The 16,261-nt window shown below is 40.6% G+C and overlaps 2 protein-coding genes across 2 annotated transcripts; one reads left to right on the plus strand and one right to left on the minus strand.

The window, feature by feature from the left end:
- The first annotated feature begins 529 nt into the window (after window positions 1-529).
- FAM210B (family with sequence similarity 210 member B) lies at window positions 530-8,854 on the plus strand. Its single transcript, XM_050907497.1, has 3 exons — window positions 530-732; window positions 3,878-4,050; window positions 5,505-8,854. Exons 1-3 carry the CDS (start codon window positions 550-552, stop codon window positions 5,719-5,721), a joined length of 573 nt encoding a protein of 190 aa, XP_050763454.1. The 5' UTR covers window positions 530-549; the 3' UTR covers window positions 5,722-8,854.
- Window positions 8,855-9,368: 514 nt separating this feature from the next.
- Window positions 9,369-15,956, minus strand: AURKA (aurora kinase A). Its single transcript, XM_050907124.1, has 8 exons — window positions 15,869-15,956; window positions 14,439-14,721; window positions 13,781-13,859; window positions 12,880-13,071; window positions 12,048-12,186; window positions 11,512-11,660; window positions 10,714-10,888; window positions 9,369-10,079 (listed from the first exon to the last, which is right to left on the minus strand). Exons 1-8 carry the CDS (start codon window positions 15,920-15,922, stop codon window positions 9,894-9,896), a joined length of 1,257 nt encoding a protein of 418 aa, XP_050763081.1. The 5' UTR covers window positions 15,923-15,956; the 3' UTR covers window positions 9,369-9,893.
- Between the last annotated feature and the right edge of the window lie 305 nt (window positions 15,957-16,261).

Genomic DNA, 16,261 nt, shown 5'->3' on the forward strand with positions numbered 1-16,261 from the left:
CTTCAACCACCTCTCCACTTTAACGTACACGCGGACTTCGGGAGCACTCTGAAAAAACGACAGGCATCACCTCCCCTCCACGCTTACAGGCCTAAATACCGCCGAGGGGACTGAAAAGGCAATTCTCCCCCCTCAGCGAGCTACCTGGAAGGCCACACCGCAAAGCTGCTGCGGTCACGCTCCTACAGCTCCCTCCAGAAGGGCGCTGGAAAGGGTTTAGCCAGCCGAGACGAGGCAGGGGACTGCTTCACACCATCCCAAGGGGCAACACACCGAGACTTTTCCTTTTTTCCCCTCAGACTAAACGCGCACAGCGCTTCCTCCCCTCAGCGGGCAGCGACACCTCTAACCGCCCGCCCGCAAATAACCGCCAGCCCGCCCGGCGGCGGGAGCCCTCCTCCTTAAAGGGGCAGCGTCCTTAAGGACGCTGCCCCTTTAAGGAGGAGGGCTCCCGCCGCCGGGCGGGGCGGGTGTTCGGCTTGTCGGGTCTGGTCGTCCGCCCCGCTCGGCGCGCAAGAGTTGGGGCTGCGCTGTTGTTGCGCCGTTGCTATGTACCGCCTGGTGCGCCTGGGCCCGCTGCGGCCGCCGGCGGTCCCGCGTAGCCCCCCGTGCCGCCTCCCGCTCGCCGCCGTCCCCCGCGCCTTGGGCTGCGATCCCCGCCTCGCTTGGGCTGGCCTCAGCCCGCCGCTGCCGCTGGTAACGCTGCGATCCGCCGCCGGCAGCTCCGCCAAGGTAGGTGGGCGGGAGGGGGGGGGTGTCTGGGAGCCCCCCGTGAGGTACTGAGCTGTGTGAGGGGGCAGCGGGGCCTCTGGGCCCGCCTCTGGAGGGAGATATCTTGGTGAGGAGCGGATCGTAGCTTTAATTAAAGCACAAGTGTCCTGGCCTGGAAGTGTTTTCCAGCTTTTGGGGGTGTCTTCAGGATTAGGGGTTCAGCTGGCCTGCAGCGCCCCGAGGTGAGGGGGCGGGGGCGTGTGTATGTTTTCCCTGGGGGCTGCAGAGTTGGACCACTTCAAGTGAGTCATGAAGAATAAAAAAAGGGGTTTTCCGTAATTCACGCAGACACAGAGAAGCCCGGGTGTTCTTGGTGGCGGTGGCTGAAAGGGTTTTCGAAAAGTGTCGTGGGTTTCAGCCCCTGAAAATGGCAGCGGGTGGCACGCTGGCGGCAGGCCTGCAGAGAGGTCCTGTGCCTGACTGCGCCTTTTTGTTAGCTGAGAGATAAAATAAGAACGTGCACCCGGTTAATTATGTGTTTCACTGTGCTTTCACCGTTCAGTTGATTTTTTTGGACATGGGAAGGAAAAATTTTTATGAATTTGTACCATTCCTTGTTTTGTTTTTAAATTTGAATTGATTCGGGGAGAAAAGCAAATGAAGGCCTTACACATAACTGTTGTTTACACTGCAATAGATTATTAAACCATGTTTATGCTGCATTTCTGTAGGAGACAGGGACCTGCTTTACACCTGCTTGTGCCAGGATTGTGAATGTGGGCTTTCCATACAAAGCCTCATTTACAGTTTAATTTCTACAGCTTAATTTTCAGGTTAATTTCTGTAGCCTCATTACGAAGCATAACATGATGTTTCAGATTTGTTTTCATGCCTTAGTTCGTCCAGAAGCTGAATCTTTGCCCAAATTATGTGAATAAAATTGGCTTTCTAGCAGAAATATTGTAGCAGAATTATATGGAAAATAGGTAGCTTGCTTTGCCAAGTTGTGTATTATTCAGGACATAACTGTACTGGGTAGTCTAAATAATATCTGTTGAAATGGTACTTTTTTAACATCTTGCTTCAATACTATTCAGAAATGGCCTGGCATGTGAGCCTGAAAGCATGAGTGAATTGAACTGTACTTGGATGATGAGAACAAGCTATTTTTCAGTCCTTACGATCTATCTTCCAAGCATGGCTGTAAGACTCAGAGTTCCTCTGAGGCTTATGTATCTCTGTACATTGTCAGGTCCTGTTTTCATGGCAGCTATCTGAAGAAAATCTTTGTGTTTGGCTCCTTAAATAGATAATGATCATCTTTGTTTGGATGCAAAATTCACTATAAGCTACTAAATCTTAAAATACCGTTCAAACCGTGCTTGGCTTTTAAGAAAATCACACTGTTGAATAAATGTGTTTTCTTGACTAAGCATGTGATGTTGATTGAATTGTTAGGACAGCTTTTGGCAGAAGGTATTATGAGACTATTTTGTTCAGTTTAGTCAACTAGTTCCATTCAAGAACTCAGTATTTAAATTTTACAGACGGGGAGTTAAAACAGCATTCTTTTGCTTAATGAGCTTGCTTTAAAAAATATATATTTGAACATTTTTTCCTGATTTACCTTCTAGTATTAAAACTGCTTGGTTTAAGCAATAAAGGATTTCTTTTTCTACTGGACATTTTTCTTTCTTAGTCAAGTTTCAGTTTCTATTCAAATATTGCTTTGGCTCATGAGCCAAAAAAAAAAAATCTAACTATCCATTATGTTTGAAAATTTAAAAAATACAAGAATAAGTTGAGCTACACAATTCCCTAAATGCTTATTTATGGATCAGCATGATTTCCTGTCAAAATGAAATACAAAGTAACACAAATTACAATTGAAAAAGAGAAAAACAGCAGCAAACATAGTTTTTTGGGGGTTTTGAGGGGGTGGTGTGGTTGGTATGGTTAAAATCACTGATTAAAGCAAATTCATCCTTCCATGAGTGTTGCAAGAGGAGCCTGTCTTGTATCCTAATTTACAATCTCGCCAAGTCCAAGGATTAATCAAAACTATTTTTCTTCTCGTTTGCGTGCCTTGAAACCAATCCTCAGTAGGACAAAGTTGTCCCAGACACTCAGTAGCTGTACCAGTCCTGTGGGCAGCAGTGGCCTTTAGTCTGGCTGTCATATTGTCACGACTGCTGCTGAATTCAGCTGAAAAGAAAGGACTCTTCTAATCTTTCCTGACAACCACTCACTAATTAGAGAAAAATCCTGAGGTCTTTGTGGAAATGTTTTCTTTCTCCAGTTAGCATTTCTTCTATGGCAAGTATGAGGAGGTATCCAAAGGCTGTCGTATTACTAGCAGCGTATATGCCCTTCTTTGCCTGCGTTGCACTATCAGATTGCTTCGGGGTATATTTTAGTATGAAGTTCTGGATTTTAAATTTACCCAGGTAAAAAGCTGTCAGTAAATTTTACTATGACAGACATTTTTAGTGTAGTTAGGCTGTTTACACCAGCACTGGCATGTCTGCATAGCTATTGTCTACACCGTGGCAACAGTATTGCTTGTTGCTCTCAACAGTAGCAGTTCCCCAGTTCTTCCTTTTTTCAGCTGATCTACAGAGGGTAATTTATAGGAACTTAAATGTTGGACCTCTTCTGTCAGTAAGTTGTTAGTAAGCCAGCATCAGTGTGGTATAATGTAGGCTTCCAGTGCCATCAGCTGCTTAGCCTGTGAACAAAAAGCTATGTTACAAGAATTCACTGTATAAAGCTGAGCAGTGGATGTAAGCAAAGATCTCTTTGGTACCTCAGTCCCATCTCTCAAGCAACTGTGTGGGTGTGCCTTGGCACACATCTGGATCAAATGAAGACTGGGACTATAACAACTCTTTTTAATTATGAAACGTGCATTGTGTGAGAACTTGCAGCAAGCTCAGTGCATCCCTTTGATATGAATAGTTGGGAAAAGGGAGCTTGCATGGGCTCTGCCACAGCCATCTGCTATCCTGATGTGAAAGAGCAAAAGTGTGTTGCTATCATCTTTCCAAAGCATTCTGAACAGCACTGTATGCAAGCCACTTCTTTCATTATTTGATATTGGTTCAACTGACTGGAATATTATATTGTGCTTAATGCTAATAAATACTTTTAATTATTTTCTTCTTAGGATGCAGGTGGATCCCCCCAAAAGGCAGCCACGGATCCCGGTGGTGAAAACCAGAAACTCAACAAATCCCAGCAGCTGAAACAAGTTTTTAAAGAATATGGTGCCGTAGGGGTTTCATTCCATGTTGGAATTTCATTAATATCTCTAGGAATCTTCTACCTGGCTGTGTCAAGGTGAGGTTTGTACACTTATCTGTAGCCTCTAGATGATGGTTTAGCCAAGAAAAATATCTTACCATTGTGCTTATTTCTGGAAGGAGGCATGTACTCTATGCCTGTTTGATCTATACACAGTAATCTTCTGAATTTTGAGTATAGATGGAGCCATAAATGGATCTAATCTCCCATCAGGCATGCGAGAACATAGATGTACATGGTCTTTTTGCGTAGGTTCACAATCCATGGCGGGCAGGTGAAAACAGCAGAGTAGAGACTGCACCAGAGTAACTAACCGGATGAGAGAATTTATTTTTGTTCTGCAGAGATATCTTTTGTTCTGTAGAGATAGAGCCATACAAAAGTGCTGGAGCTTAGAGATAAATTTGTTTTTCTGGGTGTTGAACTCAGTTTCTGCAGTTGAACTGCAGAAGGCAATGGCCACTAAAACAGGATTAGATTAAAAAAGAAAATACTAGATAACTGTATAGGAGTCAGGTGGAAAATTGTGTGTGTGGCCTCTGGTGGGAATGCATCAGTTATAAATATGTCTGTTGAGCATGAGGTATTTCACCTAAGGAGATAGGGAAACACGATGTTTCTCAAAACATTCCCTGCTGCTTACTCTTGACTTCAGTGGGAATATGTGAATGCCTGATTTCTCTCATTTACTACATTGTGGCACAGGGTGACAATGGAAATTTTTTCCTTCAGGTATGATTTAACTCCCAGTTACAAGATACTATATTGGCAAGTGAAGAGGGAAAAGTCACAGTAACAACTTCTTTTGGAAAATTACTCCAAACATAGGAACCTTGATGAAAGCTGCTATGTCTATAGAGAATTAAAATATTAATGGATTTGGTGGATAATGCTTGTTTGAGATCCATAACACTTCCTTCACTTGCTAGATTTTAGATAAGATACTTGTAATTTTAACAGCTTTGTACTGCTCTGTTAGAACACTCTAAGCCTAACAACAGGCACCTTATTTGGTTTGGGTTGACCTGTATTTGTGTGATAAATTTCAAGACACAGAACAGGCTTTATTGTAAATTTTGGGAAGATGAATTTCCAACACAAATTCACAAATTTCTAACTTTTAAAATTCAAAAGTAGAGAAATAGATTATTTTATCTCTGAAGGTTGAGCATGGGGCTGAGTAGTCTCCGTGCACATGCTGCAGGTATACAGTTGTAAAACTAAGAACATATTTGCATTCACAGGGAACTTGTCAATTTAAGAAAAAAAATGTGCATCTGAATATTGCATGTGTTGTTGCTACAGAAGTAGCTTAAGCTGTTACTGCTGAAATAATTAATTGTTTTTATTATTTAACAAAATCTAATTTGAACACAAATTCCAGAGTTGGAAGTGTGCCATGTTAAATTCCCTGAAAAAAATAGCACTTTATATTTTTTGGTATGCAACCTTAAAATAAACTAAAGAAATCTTGTTTTCTTTTTCCCCAGTGGTGTGGATATGACTGCAGTTCTCTTCAAACTTGGTTTCAGTGAATCATCGTTGCAATCTAAAATGGCTGCTGGTACAAGCACATTTGTGCTAGCATATGCTATTCACAAATTGTTTGCTCCAGTACGAATCAGCATTACTATAGTTTCTGTGCCATTTATTGTGCGATACTGCCGGAAGATTGGTTTCTTCAAACCTCCTGCCCCAAATCCATGATGATTTCTTACTGGTTTTTACTCTATCTTTTAAATGCTCTACATCCATGTAGCTTTTCAGATTGCTAAATTTCTTTAAAAGACTTATTTGGATTCATGTTAATGCTGACCTCCTCTTGCATTTCTTACTTGTTCTTTCAGGTAAATATTACACTGTGAGAAGTGCTGTCCTTATCTTCTTTCCCTTTTGCCACCTCTTTAGAAAAACCTGTTAAAATGGTATCTGGTTTCCACTGCAAGTGGTAATAGAAATGCTTGACAAGGAGCAATCTCTTTAGAACACACAGTTCTGGGTCTTCATAATCTAGCTTTTTAGGCCTTAATTTTTTTTTCTGGTCAAAATAGAGCGGCAGCATTAGTTTATTACTGTGTAGTTGGGAAACGGAGTAAGATTCTCTTCCTAATAGTCTGTGGAATAAACAATATTCTACTATATGAATAGTTCTTTTGGTAAGTGTATATATTGGAATCCAAGGTGGTAGGTGGGTGTTTCTTTTGTTATAAAAGGCATATATTATGACCCCAGTCTTGCAGTACAACACACATGTTGAACTAACTCAAGTGGGAATACCTGTATGCTTAATTATTGCACAGTGATAATTGTTTTAGCCAGAATAGGGGATGCACTGTTCTGAAACTATAGCTCCTTTGTGGTGCTTCCATGTTTCAAGACTTTATTGTTTGCAAGTGTGCTTTATTTATAGGCTAGGAACTAGCCTTACTAAAGTCCTTTTTTTAATTTTTTTATGCCTATAGACTCAGAAGGAATCCTGAGTCTACTGAAATCAGTGTAACCAGAATTACCTCCTATGTGAACATATTCCAAAGATTATCAAGTCAGAGGCAAGGTAGCTGTGGGTTTTTAATGTATTAAGATCTGGCTTTGTACTGAAGACACTTTTTTTAAATCTGAAAACTAACCCTAGCAGCTTTCTGCTCCTGTGGATGAAACTCAAATCTGCACCTGAAGTCCAGACATTACAATTCATAGTTTCTCAAGAGCAATTCCTGTGCTTCTGTCTGACAGACTGTTGAATGTACCAATTAGAGGTGCTTTTCGTTTCCTTATTTGGACACTTCCTATTAGAATGTAGTTGCACATGCATATATTCACATGCCACCTCTCAGTTAGCCTGAAGACTAGATCCCAAAACTAAGCAGTTAATGTAACCATTCTGTGGTAAACCTGGGTTTCAGACTTAGGACTGTGCTTCTGTGAGATAGCTCAAACCAGATCTATCACTCTTTTGGACCTGTTCCTCCTTCCAGGTCTGCTCCTTTTACATTGTCTTTCTCTGTCTTTGTGTTTACACTTACCCCAAGGTGGCTCTGACAGATCTGTTCATACATGAATCTGACTGAAGTAAAATAGCAGGAAATCACATGGGTGATCAGAGTAAATTTTTTTTTTTTGGCTGAAATTCAGTGAATTGAGAGGAAGGAATCATGTGGTTAGGATGAGAGTTGGCTGAGGGAGGGAAGGAGGAGCAAGTTTAATTTCTCTTTGTTATGAGCAACCTATTAACTCCACTCAGCTATAACATTAAAATGCACTCTAACTCCTTTCCCAGTCAGATGGTTGGATGCACTGAGGATTCTCAGGCTTACAAGTGAGCAAGCGGAGTTTGTGCTCTAGGAAGATGAATCACAGCCACATATATCCTTATATCTCTATTATTGCTACCCCTTGGTTAATCAGAGGTTTTCTTTAAGACAGGGAAGACTGGAAGAGAGGTAGTTTACTTCCTCTGCCCTGTGGAAGCAAGCTGATACTAGAGACTAGCACTTGAAAACAAAGGACCCCTTGACCTCAGTGGGGCTGTGCTGTTAACCCAGATAAGGGTTTAGTTTCTTAAGATGGAAGCAGTTGCAGCAGTGAGCAGGTACACATGCTAGAGGCTTGATGTATAATACAAATTAGCCATACATAGCATATATGTAAAGATGCATTACATAGTTAAACACTGCTCAAAATACCAACCTTAGAAACAGGACATACTGAGAATTAGCCTTGCAGTGTGGCCTACTTCTATGGGAGCTGTAAGCTGTGTCAGTAACAGAGCTTGTCACACAGCTGCTTGGCTTGCTTGTTAGAATATGGAGACAACGCTCTGCTGCTTCATGTACTCATGCATGCAGCAGGAATGGCTAGCACTTTTGACTAGTTGCTTATTCAAAAAAAAAAAAAAAAAGACTGAGTTTTTCCGGTTTCATGCCTGCTTTGCTGTATGGCTGCTGAAGCTGGCAGCTTGTCCAGGGTACTAGCTTCAGCTTGCTGCCCTCTTAGCCAGCTCTAATTAGAGCATAAGTTTCAAATGAGCGTGTCCCTCAAGGAATCTCTGCCTTTACCCTTGACTAATCTGTGTGATTATTATATTCTGTTATGTGGATGGAAGCTTTTGCCGAGTGTTCAATAGGTTAAAAACCACACTATCTACACAGCAGTTGGTTACCATGGTATGACAACATGCAACCAACACTACTGTAGCTTTCTGTGACCTACTACATTCTAGAACAGCTAGAGTCTTTTAAATTTCAAGTGGGCAGTCAGTATTTCTTAGAGTAAAGTTTTACTTGGGCTTATTTTTTTTCCTGTTCAGAAGCCTTTCTGTGTTGTTTTCCTACATGCTCTCTCTTTGTATCAGTTTGGGGCAATGTTCTGTTACCAAGGATAACAAAAGAATTCCAGAATAATCATGAGGCATCCTTGTTTTCTTCAAGTTAACTAGTCATTTCTGATAAGTATGTTTTGTCCTAAAGTTGATAGAAAAGGAATATTCAAGCTTTTTCTTTTTCAAAAAGAGTCTTTCTGTAAGGCAGGAATCATTTAAAGTAAATGCACTTAGTTATTAAAAGTCACCAGCACTAACTAGATATTTTCCTTGCAGTAAAGAGCTTCATTTAAATTATGACCAGAATTCAGATTACCTATTAAGATAAATATGGTTGTATAAACTACTGGCAATTTGTTTAGATGAAGTTTTTTTGCAAAGTATGTTTTAAATTAATTTGAGAATATATTTTGAATTCTAGAGTCCTTGCTTGTAAAAGGATCATTTTTTAAAATGGTTTGTAAAATAGTGAATATGACCTTAAACTTATACTCTTATAATGAAAATACAATAAATTGCTTTCTCTTAGTTTGCCTGAAGTGTTTTACTGGAAAATAGTTGGTCTGAATGTTTTGGTGGTGAGTGGCCTGACCCTTGCTACATTTTAAGGAATAACATCTTACACCACCAGATGTTAACATTAGTTCCTGAAAGTATTGTTTGATAACAATACTTTCCAGACCTTTCTCTTAGAAGTGCTGTCAGACCATGTTTTCTTTGAAAAACTGCATTAAGAAAAAGGAAGAAGCAGGCCTAGGTTTCAATGGTTGTAGAAAACCCACAAGGTAAGTAGCAACACATTTGGTACTTACCTTGTAATCCTGTGTTGTGATTGTCGAATAGTAAGTGACCACACCTACTTTGTGGTACCAGCACTTTGAGCAGGAACTTTATACCAGCTTCCTTTTTGACAGAGGTGGGAAGTAAACTTAGTTTGTGATCATAGATGAGGAGTCAAGCTGTACTGATGGTAAAGACAAGTGGTTAGAGACAGCCAGTGGAAGTGATAATGCCATAAGGAACATTACCATGCTGGTGGCAGCATATAACAAGTCTTTATTTAAAAAGTTGAGTGCTCACATTTAAGACAAAATAGAGACAAAAATAATGCACACATCATTTTTAGGACACTTAGAGAAATGCATTCACCTCAGTTTCAGATTACACCACAGTTATGATACCCTTAGCAGCCCAATAAGTTAGGAGGCAGGTATCTCCAGGATATTGCACTGTTCAATAAGCTAGAACGACAACTTCCTCGTGTTGTTGGAACAATGAACCATTACCCAGACAGACCACATCATAAGAGCCTTGAACAGCTTAATACTTACATCAACAAACCTGGCCCACATGTAACTGGATTTCAAGTATATTAAGTATTCCACAACCTCCAGCTAAAAGTCAAATAATTTTATATTGCAGTTAGAGTTTAAGATGACAGCCAACCCAAAGATTTGCATTCCAATTGCCATTAGATTCCAAGACCTGCTTTTCGTATTGTAAGCAGTAGTCACAGTACAAGACTCCTCTTGTTGATCCCATGAGGTTACCCCTGCTAAGACTATGTTCTGGATGGGGCAGCAACATCACTCTTTCTGCTGTTGGGCATCTTTGTAGAGTTTGCTGTAATCCAGGGATGAAGTAGTACATCCTTCAGGGGCAGTCGATGGAATGGGTTATGCTTCAGAAGCTTTGAAATTAAATCCCTCGCACCTTCTGTTACAAATGGAGGAAACTTGAATTCCACCTAAGGAAAAGGAAGGACACGAAAGATGATGCAAAAGTTCTTTGGCAATAACCAAACTGGAGAGACAAAGGGCTCTACCCTCCAAGGTAGATCTAGAAAGGAAAGCTGTGTCAGCCTTGTGGGCTATGCACCTTATGCCTATTGAAATGAGATTAAGTAATTTCACCGTAATCCTGAAGAAAACAAGATTCTCACTGCTTGTAGAAGTTAAGCTAGTGTATTTTTCAATGTACTTCAAACAAGATTAGTTTGCTGGAACTTTTCTAGGGTATGCAACAGGAAAAGTTAAGCTTATGTATTTTTAGTAACACCTTGAATGTTAAATATTCATCTTAGAAAAGGAAAGATGTGGAGATGATTAGTTGCTTTATGAAAGAGGTAGAAGTTCAGATGCAGGCAGGAACAGGTAGAACCAAGGAAGTAAGGCAAGGTATCTTAAGGTCTTTTATAATCATTCTACTGAACGACTGAAGACAGTTTTAGGGATCTAGTTTTACACGTATCATTATGTCTTGCTACAGTTCTAGTTATAATACATGCCCTTCTTCAAAATGACCATTTGTTAAGCTTCAATAAGATGATACAACTGAAAGGCAGCACAATTCAGCTAGTGCAAATAAGTGTTGGCACATACCCTGGAAATAGCTCTGTAGGTTTCCTGGTACGTTTCTGCTTCAAAAGGTGGTTTCCCTACAAGGAATTCATAGCACAGAACTCCCAGGCTCCAAATATCCACCTTTTCATCATGTGTTCTTCCCTCAATCATTTCAGGAGGCAGGTAGTCAAGTGTCCCACAGAGAGTTGTTCTCCTGAAGAAAAGTCTAAAGTTAATCATCTACTGATTATGGCAATTATAAGATCCATTTGAAGAGTCAGATAGAAGCTAATGCTGGCAATCATCTGTACCTCAGTGCAGTCTACCCTGGATAGACTCAGCACCACCAGAATACCTGGTAAAGAAGTTCCAGCACTAAGTTTTCTTCTTCTGCTTTAAAGCATCTTAGTCACTGCAATCAGCCTTATCCCTCCTTTCTTCATCCCACTTGCTAGATCAAATATAGTCTTCCTTTGTCAGGTGCAATTCAGATTAATTGAGGAAATGTCTTAAGTATACTGCTAGTGTGATGTTTGAAGAGAAGTGCTGGTCTGTCATTTCAGGGCCCACTGTAACCCTACAACAGTATAGCAGCCTTCCTCATTTGTTTCAGGTTCAGCAAGTTTTGAACTATACAAGTTGAAAAAACAGGATAACAACACTCCCTCTCTGCTACACCAGTTGACTATTAAGACCTTTGCTGCAGTGGCCCAGTTCTTAAAGGATTCTTTCCCAGTATTTTAGGAAGTTCACATTTACCTCCATTCCACAACTGTGTGACAAGAAAGCTACCATTTTCACTACACAAGTATTTCACTGTGTAAGATGCATTCTCACCTAGAAGATGGAGCATGCACAGACCATCCAAAGTCAGCAATTTTTAATTCTCCATTTGAGCCAAGCAGCAAGTTTTCTGGCTTGATGTCTCGGTGAATCACACTCTTTGAATGACAGTATGATAGGGCATCTGCTAGTTCTGTTATATACTGTATTTAGAAAGAGAACAAATCTTTAAAGTATAACGACATTGTCACCCTAGCTTATCTGGCTACAGTATAGCCTTTCCTAGGCATAATTAGTAGTTTAAGTTAGAGCAATTATTCCTTAAACCCTTGAAGTCTGGCAATACAGGTTCTGCCTGAAGTGACCAAGCACTTGCAATATTAAGCAATGCTGAACATAGTTATATTAGTGCTGTGCAGTAATTTGTCTTCCCAACTTACTCCTCGTTTCAAGTGCACAAGCAAACTAGCATCTAAGGAGTCTCAGTTTCACACAACAGAATACAGAACTTTATCTGAAAAGCTAGCTTTATGCTGCAGATATTCCAGATATGAAGAGCAAGTAATGTATAAGAAGCTAGAACAACCTACAGTAGCAGTTCTTTGCTCATCAAACTTGGTAAGCTTCTGAAGTTCTTTGTAGACTTCTCCACGAGGTGCATACTCTAGAATAAGGTAGACTCTTGTAACATCATGGAAGTAGCCATATAATCTGAGAATGTTGGGGTGCCTGCAAAAAGATTTAAATATTCCTCTGAATAAGGTATTTGTCCATATAACTTTAATTTCCCTTTTCTGCCTCCCCCCTTTCAAGGCAAGCATAGGAACTTCAACATCTTTAAGTGTTTCTTCAGCTCACAACATATCCATTAAGAGAGCTTCATAGCAGACAGACAGTGTTTATCAAAGCAGCAGCTTAGACTCCCTACTAGCAAGCAGCTAGCCAAGAGTTTGGCTAATTCATATCTTCTTGAACATACCTTTCTACAGCAGCTGGAAGAGTAGATTACCACTGAAGGTGCCCATTCCTATGAGTTTTGGAATTTAAGCTTAAATACTTTAAACACTTTCTGTGAAAACTAATTTCTTCAGCAAGTTGGGCGTATTTTCCAGGAAGCAGAATACCAGAAACAAGCTCAGACTCTTAAGAAATTGCAGTTACCCACGTAAATCCAAGCAGCAGACAAGGGTTTGGGTTTTTTTTGTAATAGGAAGATTTGTTACTAGAGTTTACTTCTTTGCAAGGTAGACAAAGGTAAATCTTGGTGCAGAAAGGCAAGAATCCTAACTAGCTATTTCAAGGTGTCATGTGTTTAAAAAGAAACTTTGCTTTTCTTCAACAGGGTATGTTATCATAAACAAGGTTACTTTGTTTATTTGAACACAAACGAAGCAAAGAGTGTAACTGGTCACTAAACTTTACCTAAGATGAGACTGTATTTCAACTTCCCTTCGTAGTTGATGTTCTACACCAGCTTCCTCAAGTTGTGTTTTAAAGAGCACTTTCAGTGCAAGAATAAATTTACTCTGCTTTTCACGTGCCAGGTACACATTTCCAAATTTTCCTTTCCCCAGAGGACGACCAATTTCAAAATCATCAAGAGACCATTGCCTTCTGCAAGAGGAAAGAGAAAGTTACAAAAGCTAGATACTTGTGTGGGCTTTGACTCCTAGGTTTACAATCTAGAATGTTCCTGTTCAATAGATACTTAGTGATCTGAACTAGATTTTAGTCTTTAAGAGAACACCAAGAGGATAAAATATGCATCGAGACTTTTCAAAAGAAAGTTCTGAAAGCTAGTCTATTCCTTCTTAAAACATATGCACAGAGATTACTAACATCAACCACACTACTACAAAATCAAGACTGTGTATACCATGCCAGGCTCATTTCAATACATTTCATACAGACATGTTACTAGTGCATGTCAGAACTGTTTAAGGTAGCCATACTACAAATCTAACTTCATCCTTAGACTCGTCTCTTGCACATATGAAGGAGGCTTTGTTTTCAAGTGTACATCTTGTGATTGGAGCCATGGCTATCAGTGTTCTCTCATGGGAAGAGCTATTGCTCATTTAGCCAAAAGTTTTCTTTAGATTACAGGAAGCCCTTGTTCCTGAGAATTATCAGGTCAAAGTAAGCTTTCCTAGTTTCATATGTTGTCTCTGTGAAGTGTAGGGCCACTGGTCTCCACAACCAAGGCGCTGAAGTAGCCTTCAGCTTAGCTGCAACTTAGTTGCAGCATGAAGTCCTAGAAGTTAAGAACAAGCCCAATCCAACAGGACACCGTTAGCTAGAACAATTTAGGCATAAAACTTACTTTTTAGTCTCTTCATTTTTCTTTTTAGCAGTCTCTTCATTTTTCTGTTTAGAGGTGCTTTCTGCTTCAGAATTTTTTGCTATGTATAGAGAAGTAGATCAACTTTATGAACGAGATCCATGAACACAATACAAACATTCACATGGGAACAAATCTAACCTCTGTGCAGTATCTGAAACAGTTCTTAGAATACATTCAGTCACATTTTAAACAGCCTAGCGTAACTTACTATTGGCAAAGCAGCATAGCAGTTAGTGCTATCAAAATGTAATTTTAAAAGCTTTCTTAAAATAAAAAACCCATTAAGTTTCCCTCCAAAAAAATACAGTATTCTTGTGTATAAGAGACTAACATGAATACTGGAAAAACTGTGATGTATGAGTGCCAATTACATTAACTTGCAGCTGACTAGTGAGTATCTGGAAATTTTTGAACACCCATGTTGGCTCTAAACGGGTAATCCTGGCAACAAGGATAGTGCAGTAACATCTAAGGTGAAGTACGTGCTATTCTGTTTCAGGGCACAACCAAGTACTTCTCTACAGGACTGTCCCACATCATCAACATCAGCTTTAGGTTTTCTGCACCGCACTCTGCTTCATAGAATAGAAGTATCCCAAGTGTCACAACTGTATAAATACATCATCTTCAGAATTACCAGGTACTGGAGCCTGTTGAGGTTTTTCACTGTTCTTGCTTGGAACTTGAGGCCTAGCAGTCGCTTGGACCAGAAATTTTGGTCGGGGTTGCTGCGTTGTCTGGTTATTAGACAGTTTTTGGTTTGACAGTACAGCTTTTTGTGATTGCACAGGAACTCGCTGGGCAAAGTTTGAAGGACACAGAACACGTTGTGCTTGAACTCCACTGTTCAGTAACCGGCTCTGGGCAGAATGCTGAGACACAGGGACACGTTTCGGGCCATCCCCAAGGGGATTAGCAATCTTCAAAAAGAAAAGATTATGTATTAATTGTAGAATAGCATACTATAACCTTTATGGCCCCATTCAGTAGAGCAGGAAAAAAAAACCACAAAGCACATTAACAGGAGATGTTAGGGTAGTCTGACCTTATGTTTTATCAATGAAAACATTCTTAAATTTCTACACTGACAAGAAAAAGTTAGCAGTTTTCTACAACAGCATACTTATTTATAGCTAGCAGAAGAACTTTTCCACACACATCTGAAGAACATCAGCCAAAGGTATTAAGACAGCAGACCCTTACTGTAAAAACATACACTGCTTTGAGTCATTGCTTCCTTTAACGCTGTTCCTCTTACTACACCTTGCACTGCAACGGGAGTTCAGCAGAACAAAGCAAGTTTATTTAGTAAGGTTCAGCTATCTGCTTTTAATCTTTTGCTTCCAGTAAGGGAAGGTAGTTTAGGCTTATATTTAAGAAATTCTTAGTTGTTCTAGGATACTTTGCCTACAGTTAAGTTCAAATGCTAATGATTAGCTTCTCACATTTTTGCCCCTCTAATGATACCTATGCAACATTTTGTACTTTTTTCTTCCCCTAGATATTATTTAGTCTTCTGGTTCAGTGCACTAAAATAATGTATTGACAGCTTGATTAAAAATAAGGTTTGTTTATGCTATTCTGAAACCTTACCAGGACCTATTTGGTTTTAAGTTAAAATAGTGAGAAAGTGCCTGTGTTTCTATATAGAAAAAATACATAATCAGGGTGATCTTGAGTACTGCTGCACATACATGTCAATAGTGACATGAACACAGCACTTGCTTTTGGAAGCGATACCTGGAATAAGTTGACTACACACATTTGCTCTCTCTTTAAAGGATCTCATATTATACTTAAAATATGAGGAGGATTTCTCAATTCAAGTATGACATACTAGTATTAACAATTAAAAAAAAAAGTAAGTCCTGGGCACTGTTCTCTCAAGAGAAAGCTACTGAAAGACAAAATTGGCAATTGTTTCCTGCACACAGAAAACATTGTTTCAAGACAGTTTTTCCCCTTTTTGCTATTTTAGCACAGTTCATAATTACCACAAATGGTTTGAAACCTGTAGCTCTTGTGTAATCAGGAGAAACGCACCCACCAACCTAATAAGTCATTTACCTTTGTAGCACGACTAGTGTATCCAGAATGGTTCTCTTTCGTGTTCTTGTCCATAGTGCCCGAGAAGAGGAGCTACATATAGCTTAGCCTACGGATGAGACGTAGCGAACAGGGCTCGGTTCCACAGAAAACACTACGTCTTAGATCCCCCCCAACCCCCGCCAATTCGAACGCCGGGAGGCCCCGAGGCAGGGCCCGGAACGGCCTGGCCTGCCCTGCCGTCCCGCCGCAGCACGCCGCCTCACGCCCCTGCCCCGCAACCGCCAGCCTGCGCTCGCAGCCTCCCACCGGCCGAGCCCGTCCCTGCCAGCACCTCCGGCGGGCAGGGTCCCCCGGGCCGCGGCCCTGCCCGCGGAGTCGCGGCCCCACGGCGGAGCCCAGCCGCCCGCTCAC

The sequence above is a fragment of the Gymnogyps californianus genome, chromosome 17 (genome assembly GCF_018139145.2).
Source record: "Gymnogyps californianus isolate 813 chromosome 17, ASM1813914v2, whole genome shotgun sequence".
Lineage (NCBI taxonomy): Eukaryota > Metazoa > Chordata > Aves > Accipitriformes > Cathartidae > Gymnogyps > Gymnogyps californianus.

Excerpts from the sequence above, each read along its gene's own strand:
- AURKA (XM_050907124.1), bottom strand. The coding sequence starts at position 15,922 with ATGGACAAGAACACGAAAGAGAACCATTCTGGATACACTAGTCGTGCT. Across the intron at positions 11,661-12,047 it reads ATGAGCAAAGAACTGCTACT|TATATAACAGAACTAGCAGA; the intron begins GTAGGTTGTTCT and ends TTCTAAATACAG. Across the intron at positions 10,889-11,511 it reads GTGCATGCTCCATCTTCTAG|GAGAACAACTCTCTGTGGGA; the intron begins GTGAGAATGCAT and ends ACTTTTCTTCAG.
- FAM210B (XM_050907497.1), top strand. The coding sequence starts at position 550 with ATGTACCGCCTGGTGCGCCTGGGCCCGCTGCGGCCGCCGGCGGTCCCG. Across the intron at positions 733-3,877 it reads CCGCCGGCAGCTCCGCCAAG|GATGCAGGTGGATCCCCCCA; the intron begins GTAGGTGGGCGG and ends TTTTCTTCTTAG. Across the intron at positions 4,051-5,504 it reads TTCTACCTGGCTGTGTCAAG|TGGTGTGGATATGACTGCAG; the intron begins GTGAGGTTTGTA and ends CTTTTTCCCCAG.